Genomic DNA, 27,882 nt, shown 5'->3' with positions numbered 1-27,882 from the left:
CCAGGCAGGGCTAAAAAGGGAAAGGGCACACTTACTGCAGGGCTGCCACAGCACAGAGGCACTCGGTGAGCCGAGTTGGATTTTGCCACTCCAAGGACAAGAAGCTGGGGAAGGGGGACAGAGAGGTGCTGTGGGAGAGCAGAGGGCTCTCCTGGGCTGGGATCAGCCTCTGGCTCCCCACTGCCCCCCATCCTGCTGCCAGCCAGGTCCCGCAGGGATAGATTCAGCCCTGCATCCACCGTCTGCCTTCGCGAGGGGCAAAGGACAGGCTTAGGTGTGGAGAAGGGACCCCAGCCACGCTGCCTCCCCCCAAAAACACGTGTGCAGGCAAGCGCTGCTGCGCAGGATGATGCAGCCTGAGCTCCAGCCAAGCCGCTGCTGTTGTGAGACCTCACCTGGAATATTGTGTCCCGTTCCTGAATCCTCAACATAAGAAGGATATGGAACTGTTCGAATGGGGTCCAGAGGAGGCTACAAAGATGATCTGAGGGCTGGAGCACCTCTGCTATGAGGACAGGCTGAGAGAGTTGGGGTTGTTCAGCCTGGAGAAGAGAAGGCTCTGAGGAGACCTTACAGTGACCTTCCAGTACCTGAAGGGGCTACAAGAAAGCTGGAGAGGGGCTGATCACAAAGGCTTGTGGGGAGAGGACAAGGGGCAATGGGTGTAAACTGGAGAGGGACAGATTTAGGCTGGACATCAGGAAGAAATTCTTCACAATGAGAGTGGGGAGGCCCTGGAACAGGTTGCCCAGGTAGGTTGTGGCTGCCCCATCCCTGGAGGTGCTCAAGGCCAGGTTGGATGCACCTTGGGCAGCCTGAGCCAGTGGGAGGTATCCCTGCCCATCACAGAGGGTTGGAACTGGATGGGCTTTAAGGTCCCTTCCAACCCAAACTATTCTATGACTGAGCTCTATTGCATCCAACTCAGCCTGTGGAGCCCACCAAGGAGAACCGTCATGAGTTACCAGACACATCCAGGCAGTGGTGCAGGGTCTTGTGCTGGCACAGAGCCCCCAGCCGGGACACAAGGGACAGCAGGAGCAAAACACAGCCAGGCCTCCAGCAACCCAGCACAGCAAGTCTTTTTTTGTTTTAATTTCAACAGAGTAGTGCTTGATTACAGTTTAGTGAAGAACAAATAGGTACATTCATTGGCCACAGCTTCCTGTTGCAGCCAGCTGCCGCCTGACTGCAAAGCCAAAACACTGTTAAACCATATCAAAAAAAAACAACAACAACAAAAAAGAAAGTTTAATGAAAGGCAACTATGCATTAAAAAAGTCATTGTACTTCTCCGCTATAAATTACTTCAGTAAAACACGGGACCGGCCCCAGCAGGAGCAGAGGCAGAGTTTGGAAATTAATGGCCATCCGTACAAAGGAATTGAACCAAAACGCTTTGCCAGTCGCTCACGAGTACATTAGCAACGAGACTCACCACCCCGACCTGCCGTCCGAACGCCAGGAAGATCGTAGTGTTGCTGTGTGCTTCAGTGCAATAGGAACAAGGAGCCTGTAGCCCTTTAATTCTTTAATTTTTTTAATTATTTTCTTGTTTTTCTTTTTTTTTTCTTTTCTTTTTTTTTTTTTTTTGCACTACACTCCTTTCCCTCCAAAGGAAATACTTAAAGTGCTCCTAGTGCTTCGGAATTTAAGCAAGAACAGGGGCCACTAACGTCACCTACCGTCTTTGGTGACTTATGGGAGAAGGAGGAAGGGCAACACATCCCATCCAAGTCCTTCAGGAGCTTTGCCATAAGTCAAGCAGTGATTGAGATGGAGCAACCCATTTTCACTCCCCCGGCCGAGGCGAGGAGACAGGTCCCTTACGCCACGCAAGGGAGAGCAGCCAGGAGAGCCCCGGCCGGTAGGGTTGGAGCTCTCTGGTTCAAGTACTAGAGCAAGAGGGATGTGCTGGAAGTTGGCATCAAGGAGCCTTCTCCAAAAAGAAGCAGAGCCAGTGAGAGCGAAGTTGGTCAGCAGGGAGAAGCCCATGAGCCAGCACCGACCCCGCAGAGGGATAGGGTGTTCTCAGGGTGAGATGTGGCATCAAGGGTGGTGACAGGGTGATCAGACCACTCTAGTGAGCACACAGCAAGTGAGGAGAGGCCAGGGCTGCTCCTGTGCCGGGGGTTTCTCTCGCACACGGCTGGGGAGGCTGTGGCTGCTGCAAGGTCCCACCAGTCCCACCGCCAGAGCCAGGACCTTACAGCTCCATGCACAGGGAATTCCTTCCCCCCTGCTGGATCCTTCAAGTGTCTGACTCAGGTCTGAGCAGCAGGAGCAGCTTCAGAGGGGTTAAAAGTTCCAGTTCAGGTTGTCACTAGAGGTCAGAGCTGCTGCCTGCCCCAGACTAGTGCCTCCATCCAAGCCTGTGTCCAAACCCGCTTCACTCCTCCCCCTATCAGGCTCAGGAATAAGCCAGGAATACATCAAGCCTCATCTCCAAGAGCCCAACAGAGCTATAGGCCAGGAGGAACTTGGCTGTTTTGGTAAAAGAGACAAGAGAAACCTCCTCCTCAGCTGACCTAGCACTCAAAGCCCACGTACACCTCCCCTGGTGGGAGATCTCCAGGCCCACAGCAGGAGAGAACCTGGAGCCCAGGACCACATCCTGCAGCGCCTGCTGCTGCTTCCCTCTTGCCTCCACAAGCAGATGGACACCTCCTGCACCCCAGGGGGACCCCACTGGTTCATATTCACGCAGGTTAAAGCACTCTGTTATCTGCTAAACACAATTTAATACTGAAGGGGAAGGGGCGCACCTGGCCCTGGGGGAGGAGGAGGAGGGAGCAAAGCCGCTCTCACCCTACCAGGTAAAGCAGCGCTGGTTCTACAGGGGCTTTGGGCCACGCATGTTCCTGCACACACGCTCCTGCTGACCAGCTCCAAGCTTTCCCGGAAGGCAGGAGCCTATAAAGCCTTGCCCCCTTGCTCAAGAGCAGCTACCGCACGAGCCAGCCTTCTTCCTTCGCCACAAGCAAGTGAGGTGGTTATAATGCAGGGATCTTAATGCCCTTCCAGGCCTCTGCTAGGATATGCTTTGAGCTCAAGCTCGGAGCCCGTGGTCCTAGGTGGGACAATTCAGCAAGCAGGCAGAACGAGGACCAGCAGCCAGAGCAAGACCACACTCATCCCAGAGGCCTGAGCCCCGCCGGCTGCGAATATGGCACAGTACGCTTCAACATTCACCACAGGAGGCCCTGCCCGCCACATGCTCGGTGAGCGGAGCTTCACACTCCCCAGTGAGTCAGGATGCAGAGTACTTCACGGAACACGTCTTTGCAGGAAGACAGTGCCTCTCCCAGCTATGGATGTGCAATTAAAAGAGTAACTAGAACAGTCTCAGGCCAAGCCCAGCCTGAGCAAGATCCGTTCCTTCCACGTGTGCAGATAAAAGTGCAAATATGCATTTGATGTTTCTTTTCTAGTGAGGAAGCTCTGGTGCATTTAGCTGCCAACATCTTGAAGACCAGACCAAGAAAAAAAGCTTCCAGAGAGTTCAGCTTCACTTTGCTACAATGGTACCTTAAAAAGTCACAGTTCTTTTGCTTTACTGCCTGCAGCCGTAGGCTCGGTCCCGCTTACGGCTGCTGCAGGTAGTGGAATGTTTGTGTCGATGAGTTAGATGCTTCGGGGAAGAAGGAAAGAGAAAACCAGGTTACAAATCCTATACACGAATGCCACTTCTGGGAAGAAACGGCCCTCACAGCCTCTTCAGTTCTGTGGTACAGGATATGAGCTATGGTGATTATTCATCTCCGAGCCGCCCGCGGCAAAGAGCAAGGGGCCGCCGTCTGTAGCCGTTCCACTGAGGTGGGGACCCACGGCGTAGCTGTCATTCCCAGCCAGGGACCCATAGCAGCCAGAGCACTGAGGGGTGGCCAAGCTGGGAGGAGAGACAGAAAAACCAGACATGGACTCTTAGAGAAGAATAATTTGGCTTAAATCAATCTCCACCGCCAGGAGAGACTTCTGCTCCCAGCATTGATCAGGGTATCCAAGGGTGTGGAAGCAGGCCATGAGATGACAGCATCTCCAAGGAACCTGGCTTTGACAAAAGAGGCACAAGGAGAAGAGCACCAGGCCTATGACACTGGTCAAAGAGCCAGAACTACTGAACCCTTGGGCAGGGACAGGGCCATCGGCTTTTCCCTTACAGTTTTCCAGGGGATACCCGATGTGGGAAGAATGGTCAGGTGTTCCTACACAGCTTTGTCCCAGGTGGCTCCCAAAGACCACGTTCCTCCCAGGACTTCACCACCCCTCACTTCCCAGTGGAGAAACTCCTCTGGAGGTCATTTAAGAGCCCCCTGCCCCCACAGCCGAGGAAGGATCCTAGCAAGACCTCTTGTCTGTAGGCAGCTGTGAGCACCCAGTGTGATACCCACTTCTGACAGCCAGTTGCTTCTAACAGAAACAGCTCCTTGGGAGCGGCAGAGCAGGAAAAAACCCAGCTCAGAGAGCTCCTTGCCTCATCCACCTTGCCCACATTGCCTCTTATACCACAGCTTTTCCCAAGAGCAGAAGCCAAGAGCTCTGTGCTTCCACACTGGGCAGCAGAACAGCAGCTGTGCTTTCCCTTGCCCGACACAATTCTTACCCTCCTTCCCTGGCCCCGAGTCGTGACAAGTCATCATCGCTGTCGTAGCGCCTCGGATTGTCAAAGAAGTAGGCTCTGGAGCTGTAACTGTGGCTATTGACCATCCCTGCCGGCATCTGTCGAAGAGAAAGGAGTTAGGCCATCCCACGCTGCAGCACAGGCACCTCAGGGCTCCTCAAGCCACAGCAGCTCCCTCAGACCTACCAAGTTCTGACTCAGTCTCTGGGCTCGGAAGAACAGCACCACAAAAGTCGTTGGCACCAGCTCCCAGAGGAAGAGGACCACTCCAAACACCACGTATTCTTCACTGCTCACTTCCACGTGCGCCTGCGGACAGAAGTTAAAGTTCTCTGAATGATCCCAGTCATCAGCACAATGACACAGCTCCCAAAGCTGGACACAGCACCCAACTAGGAATGCAGAGGAACCCTTATGAAGGCAGAATTCAACCAGAACAGTGACCCTTAGCCGCCTGCTGCTGCTGGTTTTAGCAATACAGTTCTTTCCAGTGTGCTACCAGGGTGCCATCAGCTTCCTCCCCACACCAGAGACTCTCCCTTACGCGCAGCCACGCCTGATCAAGCATTGCTCTTCTGCTCTAGTGGACTGGTTCCTCCTATCTCCAAAAGAGTTGACAGCCTAAAATTGAAGGGCACAACAGGGAATCCCTCCTGGAGAAGTCACCAGAAAGTCATCAGATTCAGGCTTGTTCTGGTGGAGCAGGGCTTCTGTAGGCAGAAAGCCAGCTTGTCCGGGGACCCAACAGAACAGCAGTCTCTTTTTCACCTACACATCCCCTCATAGGACAGCGGAGTAACTGCCTTTTGCTTTACCTGCTCCAAATTGGGCTCACAGACACTTACCACACTTACCTTGTCCGAAAGGTTGTCCCAGCCATAGTTAAAAGGACCAGGAACATTGTCTGGAGATATGGCCACAGCTACCAGGTTATAGCAAGCCCTTGAGGAATAGAGCAGAGCAACCACAGATCCCACAAGAATAGCCTGGCAGACAGATGTTCCCTAGAACAGGAAGAAAGAACAGGTTTAATGCAGACCTTCCTACAGAGCTTCGATTCCCTCTCCGCTTAAATACGAGCAAAACTGTGCAGACCAAGAATGACCTAAAACATTTGTGTGTTGCTGCTAAAATATTCAGAGCTGGTTAAGAGCTTCCTCGTGTGATGCATTCATGGCACGAGCGGAGCGATACAGGCAGTGTCACCAGGGAGCAGGGAAGACTCAAAGCGCAGAAGCATCATCCTCAGGATCTTATCAGCCAGCTTCAAACCAGTGGTCCTCAGAGATGTTATCCCACCCACTGTGGAAGTCTCCAGAAGGCCAACTAACAGCCATTAGGAAAAGCATCTTGCTGCTTCCACACCCTGATCAGCAGAGGTGTCCTGGCTCGCTCACCCTGCAGCAGGGAGGCACCCCTGACACCAAACACAATGTTTGTTTAGGAAAGAAGCCCAAATATTTGAGGTGGATAACTTGGAGAACAGGGCAAAAATAGACCCAGCACCTGAACCCCAGCCCTGCTGTGCGACCAGGCTTTGCTGTATGCAGAGCAGCAGGTGGACAGATGCTGCAGGACCTCCTCTGTTGATGAAGAACAGCTTTCTCCACAGCGTTTCAGATGCGACAGCTTTGTGAGGTACCTGAAGGCCACGATACTGACCTTTCCTGGCCAGCTAAGCCACAGGAGAGGAATCCAAGTGAAGATCTGCAAGTGTCTCCATTTCTTCACTAAATACACCCGTGAAGCCTTTAAGAGCTACTGGTAGCCAAGTTATGGGGCAGCAGAAGCCAGTAAGGGTAGACAAACATCTCAGCAGCTGATTTGCCTTTGTGATTGGAGAGGCCATCTGCTCGGGAAGCACATCCCACTGACCTGGTCCACATCCAAGCTATGGCTCTGCTAGCTCTACCTTCCTAGCTTTACAGTGCTTGCTTAAGACCATCTTGGAAGAGTCAGCATGGAAGTGCTGCTAACAGACAAGCCTGTGACACCACCTCAAGAACACAGGCTGCTCTAGCGCTGGGAGCCAAGCCCTCGCCATTCCAGACAGCGGAATAAGAGGCAGAAAAGCCAGTGAAGCAAAGTCACAAGAAAAGGGAGACCTCATCGGTCTCTACAACTACCTGAAAGGAGGTTGTGGTGAGGTGGGTGCTGGTTTCTTTTCCCAAGTAAGAAGCGATAGGATGAGAAGAAATGGCCTCAAGCTGCACCATGGGAAGTTTAGATTGGATATCAGGAAAAATGCCTTTACAGAAAGATCAGTGAAGTCCTGGCAGAGGCTGCCCAGGGCAGTGGTGGAGTCTCCATCCCTGGAGGGGTTAAAAAAGCATGCAGATGTAGCTCTTGGGGATGTAGCTTATTAGGCACCGTGGTGTTGGGCTGATGGTTGGACTGGGCGAGTAGAGAGATCTTTTCCAACCTTGACAATTCTATGACGTGAAGTCTCTGGCTGACAAGGATCACAGTACAGGATCTGGCAGCAGCCTCCTCCTCAAGTGTCAGATGAACCTTCCTCCCTGCGGGGAAGGCAGCAGTCTCGCCCAGCCCTTCCAGCCTCTCCGTATTGTTTGGAGTCAGCAGGTTCAAGGCTGGAGTGCAGGAGGCAGGACAGCCTTTTCAGGCATTTGTGTAACCCTGCTGCTCATCCCCACCCTATTTTCGCAGCTCCTCCACAACACAAAGGCAGAGGATGCCCCCAAGGCAGGGAAGGGAGACAGCATTTGAATGCAAGAGACCTTTTCCAGACGGTCAGGTTGGGAATTCAACCTGGGAGCAGGGCTTCTCTGGAGCTGCTGAACAAGAGCACAGCCCTACAGGCAGCCTCAGGCGCACAACTAGAGGAAGTCACCGAGTTCGAAAACTACCACTCGATAAGTTAATTAGTGTCCAGAGCCAGTCAGAGCTGGTACCTGGCCCATGCAAGCAGGGATGTGAGCAGGTTCTCAGCTTAGTCATGGCTCCTGTCTCACTTGAGATCACCGAGCTGCAACCTCCAGCCTCTATGAGCAGCTATCACGAGAGCCCTGGATTCTGAGCCACTGCCCGTGCTCTACACTGCTAGAGAAACCCAGATTTCTCCTACAAAAAGCCTGAGCTTCAGCTTTGACAGCAGAACTCTGGCCACCCACTCAGATGTCCTCTCTAAAAGAGGCAGTGGACCACAGCCATGGTCTGCTGAGGAGCAAGGAGATGCCTCCAGCCAGTGCAAGACACTTGTCTGGATCTAGAATGTCTTTGTAATGGTGTCTGCTGCCAGGTGGCTTGTTCTCCTCTTCCGGAGGAGGGGGACAGGCATCTAACAGCCTCCAGGAGCACCAGACTCCAGGCAGCCCCTTACCTGGACCAGACACAGCAGCGCTTTAACCCCAATATATTCACCCAGTTGAGGGTGAAGTGGAAACAAGGGCTCTGCAGCAGAGAGCCCCATCTTCTGACACCTGGAAAGAGGGGATTCGGAGCATGAGGTGAGGAGCTGTACTACTGGGAAAAGATAGCTCAAGGTACGAGAGCCAGGCAGCTCATTGGTCCCTTTGCCTTGGGGTAGAACCTTCTCTTCCAAGATGCTCATTCTATCTAGGACTGATGAGCAGTGGCAGCTAAAGCTGGACTGTGAGGGGCTCCCCTTTGCAGAGAACTGTGTTACGCACCTGCCAGAGCTATTTCCACTCTGCAGAATCCCCTCTCCTTTGTGACAATAAAGGGCAGAAACCGCTTAGAGAACCCTCTCTTTCAGTCAAACCCCAAATTGTACTTCTACACCAGAAAAGCATCAAGAAGCTCAAAAGTCTCCTGCAGTGCCAGCAAAGCTACAGAGAATGAATTTCCCTAAAAACATGGAGGATAATTCATTCCTACAGGAGAAGCATGCACTTCCTAGAGGGAGGAGTTCAAGATCTGCCACCTCTACACTGGGAGGAGTATTTCAGCAAGAGTGTCCAGTTCTGGAATCCCCAACATAAGGATATGGAGTTGTTGGAACAACTCCAGAGGAGATCACAAAGATGATCTGAGGGCTGGAGCACCTCTGCTAAGAGGACAGGCTGAGAGAGTAGGGGTTGTTCAGCCTGGAGGAGAGAAGACCTTAAAGCAGCCTTCTAGTACCTCTTCAGGGCTGCAGAAAAGGTGAGGAGGGGCCATTTACAAGGGCCTGGAGCGATAGGATGAGGGGGAATGGCTTCAAATTGGAAGGGGAAGACTTAGATTAGATATTAGGAAGAAATTTTTCACTATGAGGGTGGTGAGGCCCTGGCCCAGGTTGCCCGGGGAAGTCATGGACACTCCCTTCCTGAAGGTGTTCAAGGCCAGCTTGGATGAGGCTTTGAGCCACATGATCCAGTGGGAGGTGTCCCTGCCCATGGCAGGGGGTGCAACTGGATGGGCTTTGAGGTCCTTCCAACCCAAACCATTCCATGATTAAGCGTAGCTTCCGTGCAACCAGGTCAGCATTGCTCCGAGTAGAATGAACCATAGAAGGGTTTGGGTTGGAAGGGGCCTTAAAGATCATCCAGTTTCAAGCCCCTGCCGCGGGCAGGGACACACACACAGATCCAGCTGATGACTGTGCAGTTCCAGTGTGGCTGACAAGGCCTTTTCCTACCTTAGACTCGAGGTAGACGTTCGCTGAAGACATCTTTCCCAGTTTGCACATGCAGCACGCCAGCGAGATGGCACAGAGGATGAAGAGGCTGTCGTTGACCAGGGCACGGGCAAGGACTGTCCACCTCAGCTGGCTCTCCGGGACTTCACCATGGATTAACATTGCACAAGCTAAGTTGACAACTAAGAAGAGGAGGCTGGTAAACATGGAGCCCAGATACAACAGGACCCTAGAGAGAAGAAGGGGAAAAATGGAGTTCAAGTCACGCATTCTGGGGTCATTCCCCACCCCTCTCCCATCTCATGAGCTAAAAGGACCTCCCAGCATGCCCAGTGCTTTGCTTGCTATGGAGATGAGACATTCCAGCAAGTTTCAGTGGTTCCACTGACAGCCCAAGTCTGCAGAGTGTTTGTTTGAGCTGCTCTCAAAATGCACAAGCAGCACAAGTAGTCATGAGTTACAAGACTCATCTTCTGACAGTCAGGTTCTTATCTTGCAGATTTTAAGTGTTGCTCTAGCTCCGCATTAACTCCAGTCAATAAGCTATGAGTCATCACAACCACAGAGATTTCTTTATCCAAAGCCACTGGAGCTTGCATTTTCTGTTGTGGGTTTCCCTGGAACTGGCTCGGCTGCACAAGCACAGGTCCCACCTATTGCTCAAGCCTCATCTGCTCCTCTTCCCTTGGTGTGGGACAGCTTGGAATCACAGAACGGTTTGTGTTGGAAGGGACCTTAAAGACCATCTAATTTCAAGCCCCCCTGCCATGAGCAGGGACACCTCCCACTGGATGAAGGTCTCCAAGCCCCATCCAGCCTGGCCTTGAACACCTCCAGGGCTGGGGCAACTATGACTCCCCTGGGCAACCTGGGCCAGGGTCTCACCACCCTCACTGTGAAAAATTTCCTCCTTGTGTCTAGGAGTGACCGCGAGAGTTCATCTGCTTTGCTAGCAGCACTGCTACTGGGACGCTGATGAGATATCACAGAATCACAGAATCACCAGGTTGGAAAGGACCCACTGGATCATCGAGTCCAACCATTCCTAACACTCCCTAAACCATGTCCCTCAGCGCTTCATCCACCCGTTCCTTAAACGCCTCCAGGGAAGGTGACTCGACCCCCTCCCTGGGCAGCCTCTGCCAGTGCCCAATGACTCTTTCTGTGAAGAATTTTTTTCTGATATCCAACCTGAACCTCCCCTGGCGGAGCTTCAGGCCATTCCCTCTTGTCCTGTCCTCTGTCACTGGGGAGAAGAGCCCAGCTCCCTCCTCTCCACAACCTCCTTTCAGGTAGTTGTAGAGAGCAATAAGGTCTCCCCTCAGCCTCCTCTTCTCCAGGCTAAACAACCCCAGCTCTCTCAGCCGCTCCTCGTCAGACTTGTTCTCCAGCCCCTCACCAGCTTCATTGCTCTTCTCTGGACACACTCCAGAGCCTCAACATCCTTCTTGTGGTGAGGGGTCCAGAACTGAACACAGTATTCGAGGTGCGGTCTCACCAGTGCCGAGTACAGAGGGAGAATCACCTCCCTGGACCTGCTGGTGACCCCATTTCTGATCCAAGCCAAGATTCCATTGGCCTTCTTGGCCACCTGGGCACACTGCTGGCTCATGTTCAGCCACTGTCAACCAACACCCCCAGGTCCTTCTCCTCCGTGCAGCTCTCCAGCCACTCTTCCCCCAGTCTGTAGCACTGCATGGGGTTGTTGTGCCCCAAGTGCAGGACCCGGCATTTGGCCTTGTTAAACCTCATCCCATTGGTCTCAGCCCAGTGGTCCAGCCTGTTCAGATCCCTTTGCAGAGCCTCCCTACCCTCATATGGAGGCACACGGCATAGGCTTCACCTTCCGTGGGACCCCTGGAACTCCCAGTCCTGCTCCAAGGCACAGCATCCATCCTTTGTCAGAGCACAGTTGGGAAGGGCTCAGTCTTTGGGTTCTGGAGCTCCCATTCCCAGCACTGCAGCCCAAGTTCACCTTAACCCAGCTTTGAAGGCAACATTAGAGAAGCATCACTTACTTGTACTTGTTGAATTCAGCTGCACATTTCACTTTGAATATGACCTAGGGGAAAGATTTGCACAGCATTATTGAACGTGACCTACAATTCTCCTTTAAGCTTAGTAAAGACACACACATCAGCAGAGAGAGAGCATCCCATTAGACCTCCTAATGGACTCTGGATTATCGCTTAGCACCAAGTCTGGCACAGGACCCACCTGCAAGAACAACTTTTGTTCCTTCTCCTGCAAGATCCAAGCCCAAACATAGATGCCCAGTAGGGAAAAACATACTTAATATCCCGTATGTGTCAAGGACGCTAAGACCACATGTAAGGACCTCAAGAAAAGCAGAGAGTTTAGCACTCAGTAGTCATTAAGATCATGCAAAAATGCATCTAATTCGCCCAGTCTTCTATGCTGCATACTTTAGGATCCCAATCATGCTCGATTTTCTGGTTATAGAAGGCCACTTCAAGACAAACAGCTGACCTAAACCAGCCCTCTGGTATTGGATTATGGACCTGCAGGCTGTAACAAGCATTTGGAGCTCACAGCTCCTCCACCCTGAAGAGGCTTGAAGGCCAAATACACCTGAACAGTAGCTCTGAGGTGGTAGAAAGTCCTCCAAGGTGGACGGTCAAGAATGGATCTGGGTTCTGCAGACCTCCTCATCACACAAAGCAAGGGCTCACCGGCCTCTCCTCAAACTGCAGGTACTGAAGCCATGCCTGCTCCCCAGCCATTTAGGTCAGGAAGGCTGGAGAACCATCAGCTGACATCCCAGCAGCCCTACAGCGCCCTTCTTCTAACGCCGCGGATGAGGCTCATGTCCCTTTGGGCTGAAGAGCAGCTCCTGCTGAAGCGCACAAGGGCAGGACTTCTAAACTGAGGACATATGGACAGCTTTGGAAGGCGCCCAGCCCCAGCTCAGCAATCCCGCTGCAAGAGACAGGTAGCTGGTGCACACGCATGGTCAGAACAAGGAGCAAGAAAGCAGGACACTGCTAGGACTACATGAACTCACTTGTTACGCATTGATTCAGCGCAGCCATAGCAGGAACCAGGTTTTCTCCTGTGAAAAACACAGACCCTGGTGCAGACCCCACCAGGAAAGATCCTAGAGCTGCAGGTTGCATTCAGCCTCAAGCAACGCTCATGTTCTGATCAGAGACTTGAAAGAACTTGGGAAGAGGCAGCCATCCAGGTAGCTCCAGCAGACAGGTACTTGTGGTCAGCACAAGGTCACTGTGGCATCACCGCAGAGGTGATGTTTCACTGCTTCTACAGGAGCCCTCCCTGTCAGCTTCCAGGACATTCATCTCCGATAAGGCACCCTTAGTCACCTTTCACTCTGATGGGATTTCTTGGCTCCTGCCTTCCAGTCAGCACCGAGGCAGCAATGGCACCCAAGCTGCAGAAACCAGGCTCCTACCGACAAGATTTCCAGAGACATTTCAGGATTTGAGGGTTCTCTGGTTCATTATAGTAGCTCCAAGCATTTGGAAGCCCTCCTACAGGGCATCAAGACACATGTTCATCATTAGAAAGGTGTCCTGGAGGTGTGACAGTCGCTAAGAGCAGACAAGTGACAGACTCTGTGTCCCACAGATAGCTCTATGGATCACATTCCGTACCTGCACAAGCCAGGACCTCAGCCCTAACACTGAGCCTCAGACAGCACCTCAGCTTGGTCTTGGAACAGCCATTTGCAGCAGATCTGAAAGATCCAGAAGAGCCAGAAACTTTGCATTGTCTGATGGAATCAAAGCCTCTACTGCTCCACAAAGAAATCATGAGTTTGGCCTCCCCAGATTCAATCGCAGAATGGTTTGAGTTGGAAGCGACCTTAAAGCTCATCCAGTTCCACTCCCCCTGCCGTGGAGTGGGACACCTCCCACTGGATCAGGGGCTCCAAGCCCCATCCAACCTGGCCTTCAACACCTCCAGGGATGGGGCAGCCACCACTGCTCTTGACAACCTGGGCCAGGGCCTCCCCACCCTCACAGGAAAACATTTCAAGACATAACCATGTCCTACATTGATGTGAACACAGCCCTCGCTCAGTTGCAGGAGCATCCACAGACAGATGGCTTCTCTCACAGGTGTTCAGCACCAAGCATCGGAGCAGAGCATGAACTATTTTGGGAGTATATCCCATAACAAGTGTCCAAGCCCCCACCTGCCCCTCAGGAGAAGAGCTGGAGCTATCCATGAAGAAGATCTCTCACCATCCCCTCTAATACCAAGATCATCCTACGCCATCATAAACACAAGGTGTAACTGGCATGTACCCCAATTTCCTGGAATATCTGGTCACCAGTTTGGCCACCTGTTCATTCAGGAAGTGTGGGACCCATAGGAATCATCAGCTATGGGATGGACCAGTTTTAAGTGACCCCTTACCAGCTGTCCCTCCCTACCATATGTGCTAGATGTCTCCTAGACAAGGAAGGAGAAAGAGTGAAAGAATGGATAGAGGCTCTTTCCAGTTTTCCAGCTGAGAAGGCAAGGAAGATACAAGTCTTTCGAGGAGCAGCTGCAGGAACGGGGGTTGTTTGGCCTGTAGAAGAGGAGGCTGAGGGGAGACACTGTTGCAGTCTACAACTGCCTGAAAGGACCTTGTAGAGAGGAGGGTGCTGGCCTCTTCTCCCAAGTAAGGAGCGACAGGATGAAAGGAAATAGCCTCAAGCTGCACCAGGGGAGATTCATATTAGATATTAGGAAAAACTCCTTCACAGAAGGGGTTCTCAGGCCCTGGCAGAGGCTGCCCAGGGAGGTGGTGGAGTCTCCATCCCTGAAGGTGTTTAAAAGACAGGTAGATGAGGTGCTCAGGGATCTGGTTTAGTAGTGGACAGGTACGGTTGGACTTATAATCTCAAAGGTCTTTTCCAACCAAGAGATTCTACGATTCTATACAGGACAGCAGGGACAAATGGCTGGATGCTCCTTCCATGCATGTCTGCTCCAGTGCAATTAGAGCAGTGAGGGATGAAAGAGGCTGATGTCACCTAATCAGATGGAGCACTTAGAGTAGCCCAGACAGGTTAAGGGTTGTGGCCACGCCAGTCTGGCGGAGCAGCCTGCCGGACTCCAGCAGAAGGCCTTACTCATCCTTGCACACAGTTGCTGACTCTCAAGTGAGGCAAGGATGCCAAGTGCTCAAGAAGGTCTTTGAAAGGGTCAAGATGGAGGTTGTTGTGGCTGCATTTCCCTGTGCTGTTCTCCTGACGATGACCTGGGGGAAAGCAGAGTTGGCAGACTCTGGAGAATTACTTAGCATGACTCTAGGAGATGTCTAGCTGGCAGCAGAGGAGCTATTCCAAAGGAAAGGCAGAAGAGCATCCTGGGTTGGATATCTGAGCCATTGTTCTGCCTTTTTGGGGCAAGATCTGAGGAATTCTCACCTGATGTACAGTGAACTCCAGATTTCCTGGAAAGGAACTCATTGACAAAACAAAGCAGAAAGGAAGCGATGCTCACAATCAAAAGGCATTACACACCTGTGGATGTTCCAAGTGGAAACAAGGCAGTGGCAAAAAAACCCAAACCCTGTCACCACCACATAAGCATCACATACATTTTGTCAGGACTCCATATCCTCTCAGGAATTTCAGGAGCCAGGAGGGGATAGGAAGAAGATACCCTCATGCCACAGAACAGAACACTAGGCAATTCCACGAGTCTGAATTTCAGCCCCGGAACAGCTTGGAATGCAAAATAATGCCAGCACTCCATGGATTTTTGGTGTTTCCTGGAGCTCTTTCCCTCACCCAGCGCCATTTCATCCTCAGCTTGCAGCATCCGTAGCCCAAAGAGCATCTTAAATCCAGCAAGATTAGCTTCAGTGCTATGTTATTTGAAGAAAACATGGTCTGTGTTTTGACAGATGCCATTTCTCCAGCATCTCCACAAAGGAGGCTCTGTGTACAAAGACAATTAGCCAGCCCTTCTGCACAGCGGCAGCTTGTGCTTTTATCTGAGGACATACCAGAGCAGGATGACACCCACAGAGCGGCAGAAGCCCAATGCCCTTCTACAGGTTGCTACCAACTGGCCCTGAAGAACAGGGAACGGATAAGCCCTCCACAGCAGGTTCTTCTTGAAGTCACTCATAAACATACCAGTCACCTCTAGATCTTGGGCCACTTCAGCTCAGTTGCTGTGGTCGCAACCGTAGCTACTCTCCTTCCTCCAGGTAGTGACAGTTCTTGTTTAATTACGCCCCGAGTGCTTCAAGAGAAGCACTGAACACAGCTAAGCCACCACCAGCATGCGGCACCCTCTGTTTAGAGAGGGATGAGCTTGTTTTATCAGCCCAATCACAGGAGGGCAAATATTGCCACTCAGCATCATTTCTTTCATTAAAATGAAAGCCAGAAAAGCACCAAAGGCTTTCACTTCGCTTAGCTACACCTTCTCCCAGCCTCTGGAGCTGCCACCTTCACCACCTCACAGATCACACAGATCACTCACAAACACCACGAGATGGTGGACACCCATTCTGCCTGAGACAGCCAAGTGTCACATCCTCTCCGTAACTCGGCACGCACACCCATTTCAATAAGTCATTTTATCCTTCCCCACTCTAGATTCTGAGCTCTTATTTCCTCAGACAGGATTTCCCTTGGCTCTAGGTCTTCAAGGAGAAAGAAGTGGAGTGTATTCAGCCAGACTCCACTGAAAAACAGATATTGTGAGAACCTATTTGAGTTTACTTCGCCACTCTTTAAAGGAGCCTTTTAAGAACGTGAGGCACTCAAACAGGTTGCCCAAGGAAGTAGTAGCTGCCCCATCCCTGGAGGTGTTCCAGGCCAGGTTGGATTAGCCTTGGAGCAACCTGGTCCAGTGGAAGGCATCCCTGCCCATGGCAGGGGGTGGAACTGGATGGGCTTTGAGATCCTTGCCAACCCAAACAAATTCATGACTCTAAGGCTACAAAGAGGCAAATCTGCCACAAAGTCCACTGACTTGGAGGAAAAACAGAAATCCAGCCCCTTCGTAGCACCGGAATATAGGATCCTTTCCTTAGCTTGCCTTTCAAGGAACACAAAACATGTTCTGGTTGGAGCAATGGGTAGGTCAGGCTCTCTTTAACAGACAAGAGAGATTATGTACACTATGCACCATTTGTTAATTTTGCTGCCACTCGATCGGCAGCACGTCTAACACCGACAGCTTTCCCAATGGGCAGTTTTACCCCAGCTTCCAGGTGTTTGTGTCAGAGAGGGAAGAACCAAAACAGCTGAACAACCCCACCGCTCCAAGTCTCACGTTATCATGTGAATGTTGATGTCCTCGGGAAAATGAAATCATAACTCCCAGCGGTGACACATCGGAGCGATGGAGCGATTTCGCTGTGTGTTAGCGATTCCTTTGTGAGGCTGGCGAACAGCTGAGAGCTGCAGAGCAAAGAATCTGAACAACAACAACAAAGCTGGAAGGAAAGTACTGCCTATTTATGAAACAAGTCACCAAACCGGGAGGCAGGGAAGCAAAGGGCTTGCTCGGGAGAAACTGGAGCAGAAACGAAAGAGTCACAAGAGGAGGAGGTGGGGAGGAGAGCCAAGGCTTTAAAAGAGAAAAGACAAGTGAAAGGACTAGAGAAAGAAGGATAAAAAACATACAAAACAAGTGATGGGGAACACAGAAAAGGGGGAACACAGCTTAGCAACAACAAGAAGCAGCTCTGCACCGTCCCAGTCGTGATCTTTGTGCTAGGAAGGGGCCCACCTCTCCAGCCCCAGACTGTTGTCTAAGGAGGCAGAGGGATCTGAGGGGTTCTTTTTTTTTTGTCTGAGAAGCTGCAGAACAACAAGCCCGGTTCAGAGCGGAGAGATGGAGAGAAGGAGGGAGCGCAGCAACAATAGCAGAAGAGGCTCTGGCTGGTGACGTAATGGTTGGCTTCACTCCAGGCCAAAGCAGCCCCTGCTGCTGCCACTTTCTGGTCCCCTTTAGAGAACGGGAATCAATTAAAAAAGGATGCAAAGCAGTCTCCCGAGAGGCCCTCCTGGCTCTGCCACCCCTCGGAGGGCTGAAAAGGGGGAAAAGCCCCACACAGGAGCAGGGCACATCTTGGTAACCCCCTCAATCCTAGATTCAGGGCATGTTTCTGCCCTATTCCGTACCACCCCTTGGAGCTTGCCTTCAGGGTGTCCCCTACATCCCACCTACCCTGGGGTTGGGATTCAGGACACACTTTTGGCTCAATCCTCCCCCATCCCACCCCACCCCCTTTTCCAAAGTCTGGATTCAGGGCATCATCCCTGTGCCTCCCCCCCCCCCTTCCCCAAATCTGGATTCAGGGCATAATCTCTGTGCCTCATAACCCCCAAAAAGCCTAGATTCAGGACACAATCCCTGTGCCTGCCTGGATTCAGGGCATAATCTCAGTACCTCCCACCTCTCAAAAAGCCTGGATTCAGGGCACAATCCCTATGCCTGCCTGGATTCAGGGCATAATCCCTGTGCCTCCCATCCCCCCCCAAAGCCTGGATTCTGGGCACAACCTCTGTGCCTGCCCTCATCCTCCCTAAAAGCCTGGATTCAGAGCATAATCTCTGCATCTCCCACCCCCAAAAGAGCCTGGATTCAGGGCACAATCCCTGTGACTGCCTGGATTCAGGGCATAATCTCTGTGCCTGCCCTCATCCCCCGCTAAAAGCCTGGATTCAGGGCATCATCTCTGCACCTCCCACCCCTAAAAGAGCCTGGATTCAGGGCACAATCCCTGTGCCTGCCCTCACCCCTCTAAGAGCCTGGATTCAAGGCATCATCTCTGCACCTCCCACTCCCCCTAAAAAAGCCTGGATTCAGGGCACAACCCCTGTGTCTCCTACCCCCCAAAGAAGCCTCGATCCAGGGCACAACCCCTGTGTCTCCTACCCCCCAAAGAAGCCTGGATCCAGGGCACAACCCCTGTGTCTCCTACCCCCCAAAGAAGCCTGGATCCAGGGCACAACCCCTGTGTCTCCTACCCCCCAAAGAAGCCTGGATCCAGGGCACAACCCCTGTGTCTCCCACCCCCTAAAAAAAGCCTGGATTCAGAGCATAACCCCTACGTCCCACCCCCCAAAAAAGCCTGGATGTAGGGCACAACCCCTGTGTCTCCCAACCCCACACCCAGCAAGGACCTCTCAGCATCCCCCCCCTCAAGCTCTGCCTTTGGGGCACCTCCACGTTCGCTGAGGCGGCTGAAGAGGAGGTTTTACCCCCCCTCAGGGTGTGGGTTTGGCGTCTCCCCTCCTCCCTTAAGCGCTTACCTCGGCGAAATAGAGGTTGAGGAGGCAGAGGCTGGAGAAGAGGAGGCAGCCGGGCAGGCAGTAGAGGAGCCAGTGGGCAAAGGGCTGCTGGAGGCGGAGACCCTGCAGGGAGTTCTGCAGGTAGAAGGAGAAGAGGGTGGTCCTGAGGGCTGCCCAGAGCAGGCAGAGGAAGAGGCAGAGCGTGTGGTAGCTCAGCCGCCGCTCTCGGTAGTAGAGGAGCAGCCAGAGCTGCAGGTAGGCGAAAAGGAAGAGGGCGGCGTAGAGCGCCGTGTGCAGCACGGTCAGACCCAGCTCCACCGCGTAGGGCACGGCGGGCCCCTCACCCAGGGCCGCCCCCGCCGTCGTCGAGCTCATGGGGCAGCGGGGAGGCACCGGCCCATCCAACGCACACCCGCTTTGCCCTCGCTTTAATCCCAGATGGAGACCCCCATGCGACAAAAAGGAGCGCCCCCCCCCTCCTCCTCCTCCTCAACCACCGCCGCTTCTCCTTTTTTTTCGCCCGCCCTCCTGGCTGCACGGCCCGCCCGCCGCCCGCCAAACAACTCTGCCGGGGACAATCAGCTGAGCGCGATCATTTGAGGCGCTCGCTTTGCGCAGCGCTCGCTTCCCATTGGCTGCCTCAAGTCCCGCCCCCTCCTCGCCAGGGGAGACGTCGCGATTGGTCCGCGCCGCCCGTCACTCAAAGGGGCCGCCCCCGCCGCTCGCTATTTTTGGGTTGACGTCGCCCGCCCGCCTCCTTGAGCTCACGTCCCCGCCTTCTATTGGGATGGGGAGGTCGGGATTTGCTTTGCTGGGCGGTCCCAGTGGCTACTGGGGAGCAACTGGGGGGTGGGGGGCAGTGCTGGGGGGGGTGAATCTTCGCCTTGTGGCTGTAGCAGCGCTGGGATCCAGGGGCAGCATTTCTCTAGGAAGCAGGGAGCTTTCCTAGAGGGATCCCAGGAGCTGGAGAGGGGATTTGGGCAAGAATTTGGAGGGCATTCCATGCAAGGAGAGCCTGCTGGGAGGGTGGGAGGTGCAGGTTGGGGCTCTGCTGGTGTCTTTTCTCTATAGGCCCTCCCCAGCTGAGAGATCGTAGCATCCACGGGGGCTGCTGGCAGCCCACCTGCTACCAAGAGATCTCAGCTCTTGGAGATCCCACCTGGAAGGACCAGACTGGCACAGATCCATCAGCTTTATACTATGCATCCCAAATTCTCCCACCCAGGGAGCTGCTGAAAGGAGATGTGGATGTGGGATGCTTTCCTAGCAGCTGTGGTTGGAGAGACCGAGGACTTCAGCTCTGGAAGCCCAGGTAGGTGATATCCCCTCTGAGCAGCATCACAGTGGCAGCTGCTTTCCAAGGACTTTGTGGGGTTGGACCCCAGGGGTGGATCAAATAGGGGTAGAGCTATGGGTGAAGCTGCAGGATTTCAGCTCTTTCGAAGCTCTCCGTTCCTTTTCCCAGTGTGGGCAGAGGGAAAGGTGGCAGCGGGTCCCTCCTGCAGCCTTGGCTGGCAAGCCAGGCCCTGCGGGGTGTTTGGAAGTAGGACATGGAAGTGAAAATGAAAGTGAAAGTCTCTGGGAAGTGGCAGGAGATGGAGTAGAGTGGGAGCATCCCTGCAAAATAACCCATCGAGACAAAGCACGCTGGGATGCACTTTGATGTCCACGTGCTTCCTACCCCGACACCATGAGATGCTCCTACAAAGCGCCCTCATCTTGACTGCAGACCCATATCCCTCATCTGAGCTGAAAATCAGGCGCGTCTGGTGTAGGGGGAAGAGTCGACGGCGCAGAAAGGAGCTCCGTTATCATCTGACATGGTGTGTGCCAGATGTCTCGTGAGCTGCCCTGGCGCGGATTTGCGCCGCGAGCTGATTACACAGCAATCTGCAACGTCCTTAAAACACTGCTGGTTGAAAAAGTGTGCCTGCTCAGATAAATGCAGGATAAACGACTCTATGATCTCAGAGTTCTTTTCCAACCTTAATGATTCGGTGATTCCATAAATGCCTCTACAGCGAGGGATGTGCTTTCTGGCTGGAAGCAGAGCAAGAGTTTGTTGTGGATGGTGGCATCGCAGCTTGGCTTGTTGGAGCATCCACCATAGAAACATAGAATAGTTTGCGTTGGAAGGGACCTTAAAGATCATCTAATTCCAACCCCTGTGCCATGGGCAGGGACACCTCCCACTGGATCAGGGCCTCCAAGCCCCATCCAACCTGGCCTGGAACCCCTCCAGGGATGGTGCAGCCACCACTTCCCTTGGCAATCTGGTGGAAACGTCTTCCCTTGGCAGCAGCCTCACAACCACGGCAGCAGACGATGCAGAATCACGGCATCGTGGCTGCAGATTGTGACCCCTGCCTCCTCCACAGGCTGCTGGGAAGAAGGGGGCATGGGAAGGGCCAGTAGGTATTTTGGTCCTGTGATCACCCACCTCAAAGCCATGGAGAAGCATCTCAGCATGGTTCTAGCTCCAAATGGTTGGGAACTGCAGCTTTTTGACCTTGTTCAAGTCAACTGGGTGAAAGAACTTGCCTTTGGATAAACTGAGAGGAGCTGGGTTGAGCTCTGTTCCAGCAAAACTGGGTAGTGATAAGTAACCTGACTTTGCTGATTAGGAGAAGGCTGGTGCTGGCCATTTCTTTGAAGATGAGTGAGGAAGGAATGCATGTAGTTAAAACTATGCAAAACAGTGCAATATCTGGTTAGGAAGTGACATTATTCCTGGGCAGCTATAGGATTCCATAAAACCTCCGTAGAAAAAGGAAACTTAAATATTCCTTGACATAAGCAATCTCAACAGTTGTCATCAGTACCTGTTAACAGTTTGTCAGGCTTGAAGTTCTGGGGTCATCTGCTGCGAGGTGGGTGGTGGTCTCTTCTCCCAGGTAACAAGTGATAGGACGTAAGGCAATGGCCTCAAGTTGCACCAGGGGAGGGTTAGATTGGATATTAGGAAAAAATTCTTTACTGAAAGAGTGGTGAAGCGTTGGAAGAGGTTGCCCAGGGCAGTGGTGGCGTCTCCAAGGGTACAAAAAGCATGTAGATGTGACACTTTTAGACATGGTTTAGGAGGCACGGTGGGATTGGGCTGACAGTTGGACTGGATGAGCTTAGAAATCTTTTCCAACTTTAATGATTCCAAGATTCTATGGCAAACCTATCCCCCCCCAAGACAGTGAAGGGGCTGTGAGGTGACAGTTTCACATAGCAGGTTGTCACTGGGCAGTCAGCATCATCCAGGGATGTTTTAGTGGGATCCCAAGGATGCTTTCTTTAGCCCCAAACAGCCTCGTTATCATCTCTTCAGGAGGAAAGAGATTTGCAGACAATAACCCATTGAGACAGTTTCCATCTTAGAATCGTGGAATCATTAAGGTTGGAAAAGACCTCTAAGCTCATCCAGTCCAACCATCAGCCCAACCCTACTGTGCCAACTAAACCGTGTTCCAAAGTGCCACGTCTACACATTTTTTGGATCCTTCCAGGGAAGCAGACAAACTAGCTGGAAGCAGGTTGGATGCGTTTGGGAAGGGCTTTCTGATCAAGCTGGAGGGATTCACATCAATCTGCAGAGCAGAAGGTTGCAATGGAGCTTTTTAGGGATTTTGACTGGATCCCATAAAGAAAACCTCTCTGCATGGTCCAAAGTGCAAGAAGAGCCATCAACATTGTGCTCTCCCTTGCGTTTTTCAGCAGCAGCAGCAGGAATATTTGTGCTGGGGCATCCAGCTGTGCTGAGGAGAGGGCTTGAACCTGCGTAGCCGCTTGTACCCAAGGGATGGAGTCTGCTTCGCATGGATTTGCAAGTTGTTATGTGTATTCTCTGCCAGTCTGGGAGGGCAGCACACTGGTTAACTGCTGCCACAGGAAAGGCAGCCAAAAACCCGTGCCAGCTGGGTGCAGGGTGAATGTCCTGCTGCAACAAAAGGTCTGAGCTGTGTTGATCACCACAGGAGAAGCTCAAGTGACTCTATTTACCAGCATCTTAAATGCTCCTGGTTTGGGAGCTTCTACCTAGGGAGTTCAAACTTGCCAACTGAGGGCTGTGCAGGCTCGAAGATACTGATATGAGGAGATAAAAACAATGGGGAAGCAGCAGTGTAATGTATTTGGAACAGACATAAAGTGTAGGGGTTTTGGATTACCAGGAGGAAAACACCCTGCTGAGGGATGTGGGAGGTTTTACATCACTGGAGCTGAAGTCCAGGTTGGAGCTGTTTCCCCTGGGTTCAGGGAGGCTCGTGGATGATGGAGATGATGCAAGCATAACTACAGGCTGGGCGAAGAATGGGTTGAGAGCAGCCCTGAGAGGAGGACTTGGGGTGCTGGAGGAGGAGAAGCTCATCGTGAGCCGGCAACGTGCGCTCACAGCCCAGAAACCAACCGTGTCCTGGGCTGCATCCAAAGCAGTGGGAGCAGCAGGGAGGGAGGGGATTCTGCCCCTCTGCTCTGCTCTGGTGAGACCCCACCTGGAGCCCTGTGTTCAGTTCTGGAATGCACAGCACAGGAAGGACGTGGATCTGTTGGAGCGGTTTGAGAGGAGGCCATGAAGATGATCTGAGGTTTGGAGCACCTCTGCTCTGAGGACAGGCTGAGAGAGTTGGGGTTGTTCAGCCTGGAGAAGAGGAGGCTCCAGGGAGATGTTAAAGCGGCTTCCAGGACTGAAAGGGGCTCCAGGAAAGCTGGGGAGGGGCTCTGAATCAGGGAATGCAGGAATAGGACAAGGAGGAACAGTTTTCAGCTGAAAGACGGGAGATTGAGATGAGATCTTGGGAAGGAATTTATTGTGAGGGTGGGGAGGCCCTGGCCCAGGGTGCCCAGAGCAGTGGTGGCTGCCCCATCCCTGGAGGGGTTCAAGGCCAGGTTGGATGGGGCTTGGAGCCCCTGATCCAGTGGGAGGTGTCCCTGCCCATGGCAGAGGGTGGAACTGGATGGGCTTTGAGGTCCTTTCCAACCTAAACCATTCCAAGATTCCATGATTCTAGGGCACCTGGCTGCCTGTGCAGTCCAGGACAGCGTTTCTCTTGTGTATCTCAAAAGCCACCCCACATCACCTTCCTTTGAATGAAACGCTCTGCTGCTTCCGCGGTAATAAATGTTGGCAGCTGGTGGCTCTGCAAGGCAGGACATCACGGGGAGTGGACGGGATCACAGAGGTGCTGCGAGGATCCCAGCCGGTGTGGGATTCCCAGACGAAACTGATGCCTCACAAGAGGTATTTATGGGATATCAGGAGTTTGTGCTGGGTGTCTGTGCTGTATTTGCTTTCACTTTAGGTCATCTATGGTGGCCTTAACCACCTTGTCCAGCTCTGTCTTGGAGGTCCACACATACCTGGTAATCCCGCAAGAGCCTGCGGTGCAAGGTTCTGGCTCTTTCCAGCCCCGTGGTGTTAATTTTCCATTGATGGAAAAGAGATGACAGAGGAAATGGCCTAAAAAGCTGAATGTTCGAGTTGGGATTTTTATGTGACACAGAGGGAAGGTGCTGGGCGGGATGGAGCGATGAGGAGGTGAGAGGACATGAGGAGAGAAGAGTTGAGCAGACATTTTAGTGTGAAGGGTGAGAAAAGCATGGGAGGAGCAGGGGTGAGGGTGGTGGGATGGGACAGGGTGAGGAGGAGCGGGGATGTGGGACGGCGAGGGGGCACAGTGGGGCAGATGGGACTGACTTCAGGAGGGGAACAAGGAGAGGGGAGCAGGAGTCACGTGGGGATGTGGAGAGGACAAAAAGGAGGATGCTGGAAAACCTGCACGAGCCAGAGGAGATGTGAAACGAGATTGTGGCTGAGTAAAGGTTGGAGTTGTGTTTTTAGACTGTTGGCACCCAGATAGGATCATTGAAGGCTGCTCCTCTCGCCTCCTGGACAGAAAGCTCTCCTGTTTGGCCCAGGCTGGTTCCCATGTTCCCGGATTGAGTTTATTTTTCCACCCTGTTTTAGCCAAGTTTGTCGTTTAATAAAAATCGTCCCTCTGGCCCCAATCTCCATCCCAGGAACAGATGGAAGGGCGAAGGACCAGAAGTGCCTGGCACTTACCAAAGCTGGAAAGGAGAGAACTGGAGACTTTCAGATGAAAAGAGAAAACAACATTCCTTTCTCAGCGCTGTCTTTGTTCCAAACACCTCACCTACGTGAGAGGAAGCCTGTGAAGGTGGAGCATGCTTGGTTTTCACTCACTCCCTGCTCTTGGAGTGAGGCAAAGGGACTTTGCCCGTTTGGTTTTGAGCGTTTGAGTTTGGGTTCATCACAGAGCAGTAGTAGGAAGCTGACAGCATCTGATGGGTGCCGGAGGGAGTGACGGTCCCTGCACACAGGAGCGTTTGTTAGCGAAAACAGATGCAGCTCGTGGTGCAAAGCAGCTTCTACATGGCTTCAATTCCAGCTTTGTCTGACCAAGAAGGAGCCGTGCTCTTGCACACTCAGCACCAAAGCCCCATACCTGAAGAGCAGGCTGTGAAGGAACCTAATATTAAGGGTGTGAAGTGAAGAGAAGGTATTTTTTCTCGCCTCATAGTGGTTGTCCACCTGAAGCTCTTCTGAGCCCCATAATATGACCAGGAGGAGTTAAGCAGGAGGAGTTAAGCCGCCCAGGCAGGGCTGAACCCTGGCACCAGACTTGCATGTGTGGTCTTTGTCCCGATCTCTGAAGCATCTCACAAATTTCCTTGGCTTCTCTCCTAACCAGCCCCACCTGGAGACCTGACATGGAAGAGAAGCTCCTGGGACTGCCCTGCAGCCTGGTGTGGGTCATAGATTCTGCTCCTGTGCCACCAGTATTGGAATAACATGAGGCTGGAGAAGAGGCAAGGTGTGAGAAGTTCGCACAAACCCGTCTCACGTTTGGTGTAGTTGAAACCTAAAATGGTGGAGAGATGAGGCAGGCAAAGGGGAAGGGACCTTGAACCTTCCCGTGTCATTTGGCATGGTCTGAAGTGGGCAACGTGGCCCATCCCTTTGTGAACACCTCTTTCAGGAGCACTTATAGAATCACTAAGGTTGGAAAAGATGCTCCAGGGATGGGAACTCCACCACCTCCCTGGGCAGCCTCTGCCAGGGCCTGAGAACCCTTTCCATGAAGAAATTTTTCCTGATGTCCAATCTGAACCTGTCTGTGTTTGATTTTTTTTGTTCCCAGTTGTGACTCTCCCGTGCCTGTAGTGGAAAACGGCCATGTCAGCCCAAAAGGACAGAAGAGTTTCTTCCTTCTCTTTCCTGCTTTTCTGGGCTTCTTCCATCCCAACGTGGGGAAGCGCGAGGCTGCTGCAGGAGCTAAGCCCACAGGAGTATTTCAGTAGCTTGCAAGCTGGCAGAGCATCCCTGGCTTATTTCAGCCACAATGGTACGTATTTAACAGTCTGTATTTATATCAGCCTGTTTTCACCAAGGGCTCCTGTGAAGGTGGTGAAATGAAGAGGTAATTCCTCAGCTTTCTAAACCCAAAGTGATTTTCAACCATAGGCTCATAAAGGTTGGAAAAGACTTCTAAAATTCATTCAGCCCAACCCCACCGTGCCCACTAAACCATGTCCCCAAGTGCCTCATCCAGATGTTGTTTGAACCCCTCTGGGGATGGAGACTCCACCACTGCTCTGAGCAGCCTCTGCCAGGGCTTCACCACTCTTTCACCTCTTGAAGAGCAGATCTAGCTCAGCTGGCAAGTTTGGTTTTGCCCAGCCCCAAGTGCTCCTGGTGGGCAGAGCCCTCTTGGAGTTCTCTCCTGGCTCTGTCCCCAGGTGTGCTCCTCCAAGCCTCTTCTTTAACTGTCTGGATTATTTTCTGGACATACCATGGAAGAGAAACCCAGCCAGGTAAGGAGTTGTCCCCTCAAAGGGGCTGGGTTTCTCCCATGGGGAAGGGGAGATTTAGGATGGTGTCTCTCTTGCATACTGGGAAATTAAGGGCTGTCAAGAATTACAGGGAAGTTCTTGCCCTTCTCTTTCTTCTCCTCCTCCTTCGTGACCCCCAGATGTGTTTTCCCAGAGACGTCTCCATGGGCTGAGACATCAGCCCAGCTCCCATGTTGGTGTTGAAGGCTGGGCACGTTAGAAAGGAAAGGGGGAAGTCTGGGAGCATTTGTCTTGTTGCCCATAGTTTTGTGTCAGTGAATACCTTGATTTTTGAGTAAGAGCAAGACCGTGTTGGGTCAAGCACTGTCTCGGTGCATGGCAGGAGTGTCCCAGCTTAGCACCCTCTCGGCCAGGTCAGCAGCTGAACTGACCCCTAACTGACCGATTTTGATCCCGGTTCCACCTACAATGGGAAAGAGGAGAGGGAAATCGTGGAATCATAGAATGCTTTGGATTGGAAAGGACTGTTAGAGGTCATCCAGTCCAACCCCTCTGCCGGAGCAGGACAATGAGACTTGTGGGTTAGAAAACCTAAAACAAGTGTTAATGAAACAATAATAATAGAAAAGAAAATAATAAGAGAATAACAAAATAGGTACGAATGTACAAAGTTGAATCCCTCAATGATTATACATCACCACTGATCCTACCAAGCAGGCGGAGGGATGTCCTGAACTTAACTCAACAGCAGGCAGGAGCTGGACTCAAATGCTGAACGCACAGACCACGATCAGGGGCAGACAGATGGACAAGGTCCTCACTGGATGTTGGCCAATGAAGAAGAGGGCTTGACCTTCATGAATCCTAAGTTTTATACTGAGTGTAACTTATATGGCATGGAATCCTCTGTTGATCACTTTTGGGTCACCTCTCCCGTCTGCTCCACCCTGAAGGTGCAACTCTTTTTCACCCTTTGACTTAGGGCATTCCACTGACTCGAGGAGCACCAATGCTCTACATGCCAATGTCCCGTTAACTTGATGATAAACATCAGGCGTTATCACACAGAGAGGCAGACGCTGTCTGAAAGACATGTTATTAACCTCCAGAAAATGAAGTTGCCTAGAAGAGGTTTAGCTGAAAGTTAGAGAATTGGTTCTACTTGAGCTCAAACCAGAGCACAGGAGGATGCTCTTGGTTCTGAGGACCTACAGCCCAGCCCAGCAGCACCCATCTGACAAACCCAGTTCCAGTCCTTCTGTCTTACTCAGCTCCCTGTTTGCCCTGCTCGGAGCTGCTCGAATGTCCCAGGGACGCTTGCATGGGGACCTAAGCAAGCTGTTACCATGCCAGCGCACAGCTGCTGCTTGCCCTGTCTTGCCCACCTCCTCTGTGAGAAGAAGGGATGGAAAACAGCTTGTTTTCATTGTTTCAGGTTCTCCTGGTGCCCAGCCCTTCTTGGAGCGGATTGAGGACTCGACTGAGGCCCTCCACGACTATGGCATTTCGGTGGTGAAGGTAAATGAAGATGAGGAGCAGGACAGGCTATTTCTGCAGCTTGTTTCTGTGGGGCTTCCTACAAGGTGGACAGAGCTTCCGTCGACCCACCTTGGGGCCTGGGAGCA

At 52.4% G+C, this 27,882-nt stretch overlaps 2 protein-coding genes across 3 annotated transcripts in view; one reads left to right on the top strand and one right to left on the bottom strand.

Moving 5' to 3' along the window:
- Positions 1-1,088: 1,088 nt before the first annotated feature.
- On the bottom strand, positions 1,089-18,953 carry GPR137C (G protein-coupled receptor 137C). Its single transcript, XM_054068672.1, has 7 exons — positions 18,482-18,953; positions 11,240-11,283; positions 9,222-9,450; positions 5,476-5,625; positions 4,808-4,930; positions 4,604-4,719; positions 1,089-3,889 (listed from the first exon to the last, which is right to left on the bottom strand). The coding sequence occupies exons 1-7, from the start codon at positions 18,833-18,835 to the stop codon at positions 3,718-3,720; spliced, it is 1,188 nt and encodes a 395-aa protein (XP_053924647.1). The 5' UTR covers positions 18,836-18,953; the 3' UTR covers positions 1,089-3,717.
- Positions 18,954-19,344: 391 nt separating this feature from the next.
- The window catches only part of TXNDC16 (thioredoxin domain containing 16), a 50,594-nt gene continuing 42,056 nt past the window's right edge, over positions 19,345-27,882 (top strand). For both annotated transcript variants that reach the window (XM_054068525.1, XM_054068526.1), the window contains exons 1-3: positions 19,345-19,772; positions 25,606-25,809; positions 27,693-27,775. In XM_054068525.1, the coding sequence (XP_053924500.1) occupies positions 25,641-25,809; positions 27,693-27,775 (252 nt within the window). In that variant the 5' untranslated portion in view covers positions 19,345-19,772; positions 25,606-25,640. The remainder of the gene's footprint in view (positions 19,773-25,605; positions 25,810-27,692; positions 27,776-27,882) is intronic.

Source organism: Cuculus canorus, chromosome 5, assembly GCF_017976375.1.
Source record: "Cuculus canorus isolate bCucCan1 chromosome 5, bCucCan1.pri, whole genome shotgun sequence".
NCBI classification, from domain to species: domain Eukaryota; kingdom Metazoa; phylum Chordata; class Aves; order Cuculiformes; family Cuculidae; genus Cuculus; species Cuculus canorus.
Note: the sequence above shows the minus strand (reverse complement) of the source record. Positions and strands in the feature narration are given on the sequence as shown.

Coding starts and splice junctions, on each gene's coding strand:
- GPR137C (XM_054068672.1), bottom strand. CDS start 18,835: ATGAGCTCGACGACGGCGGGGGCGGCCCTGGGTGAGGGGCCCGCCGTG. Junction 11,284..18,481: donor TCAACCTCTATTTCGCCGAG/GTAAGCGCTTAA, acceptor TCTTTCCCCTAG/GTCATATTCAAAGTGAAATG. Junction 9,451..11,239: donor GCTGAATTCAACAAGTACAA/GTAAGTGATGCT, acceptor TCTTCTCTCTAG/GGTCCTGTTGTATCTGGGCT.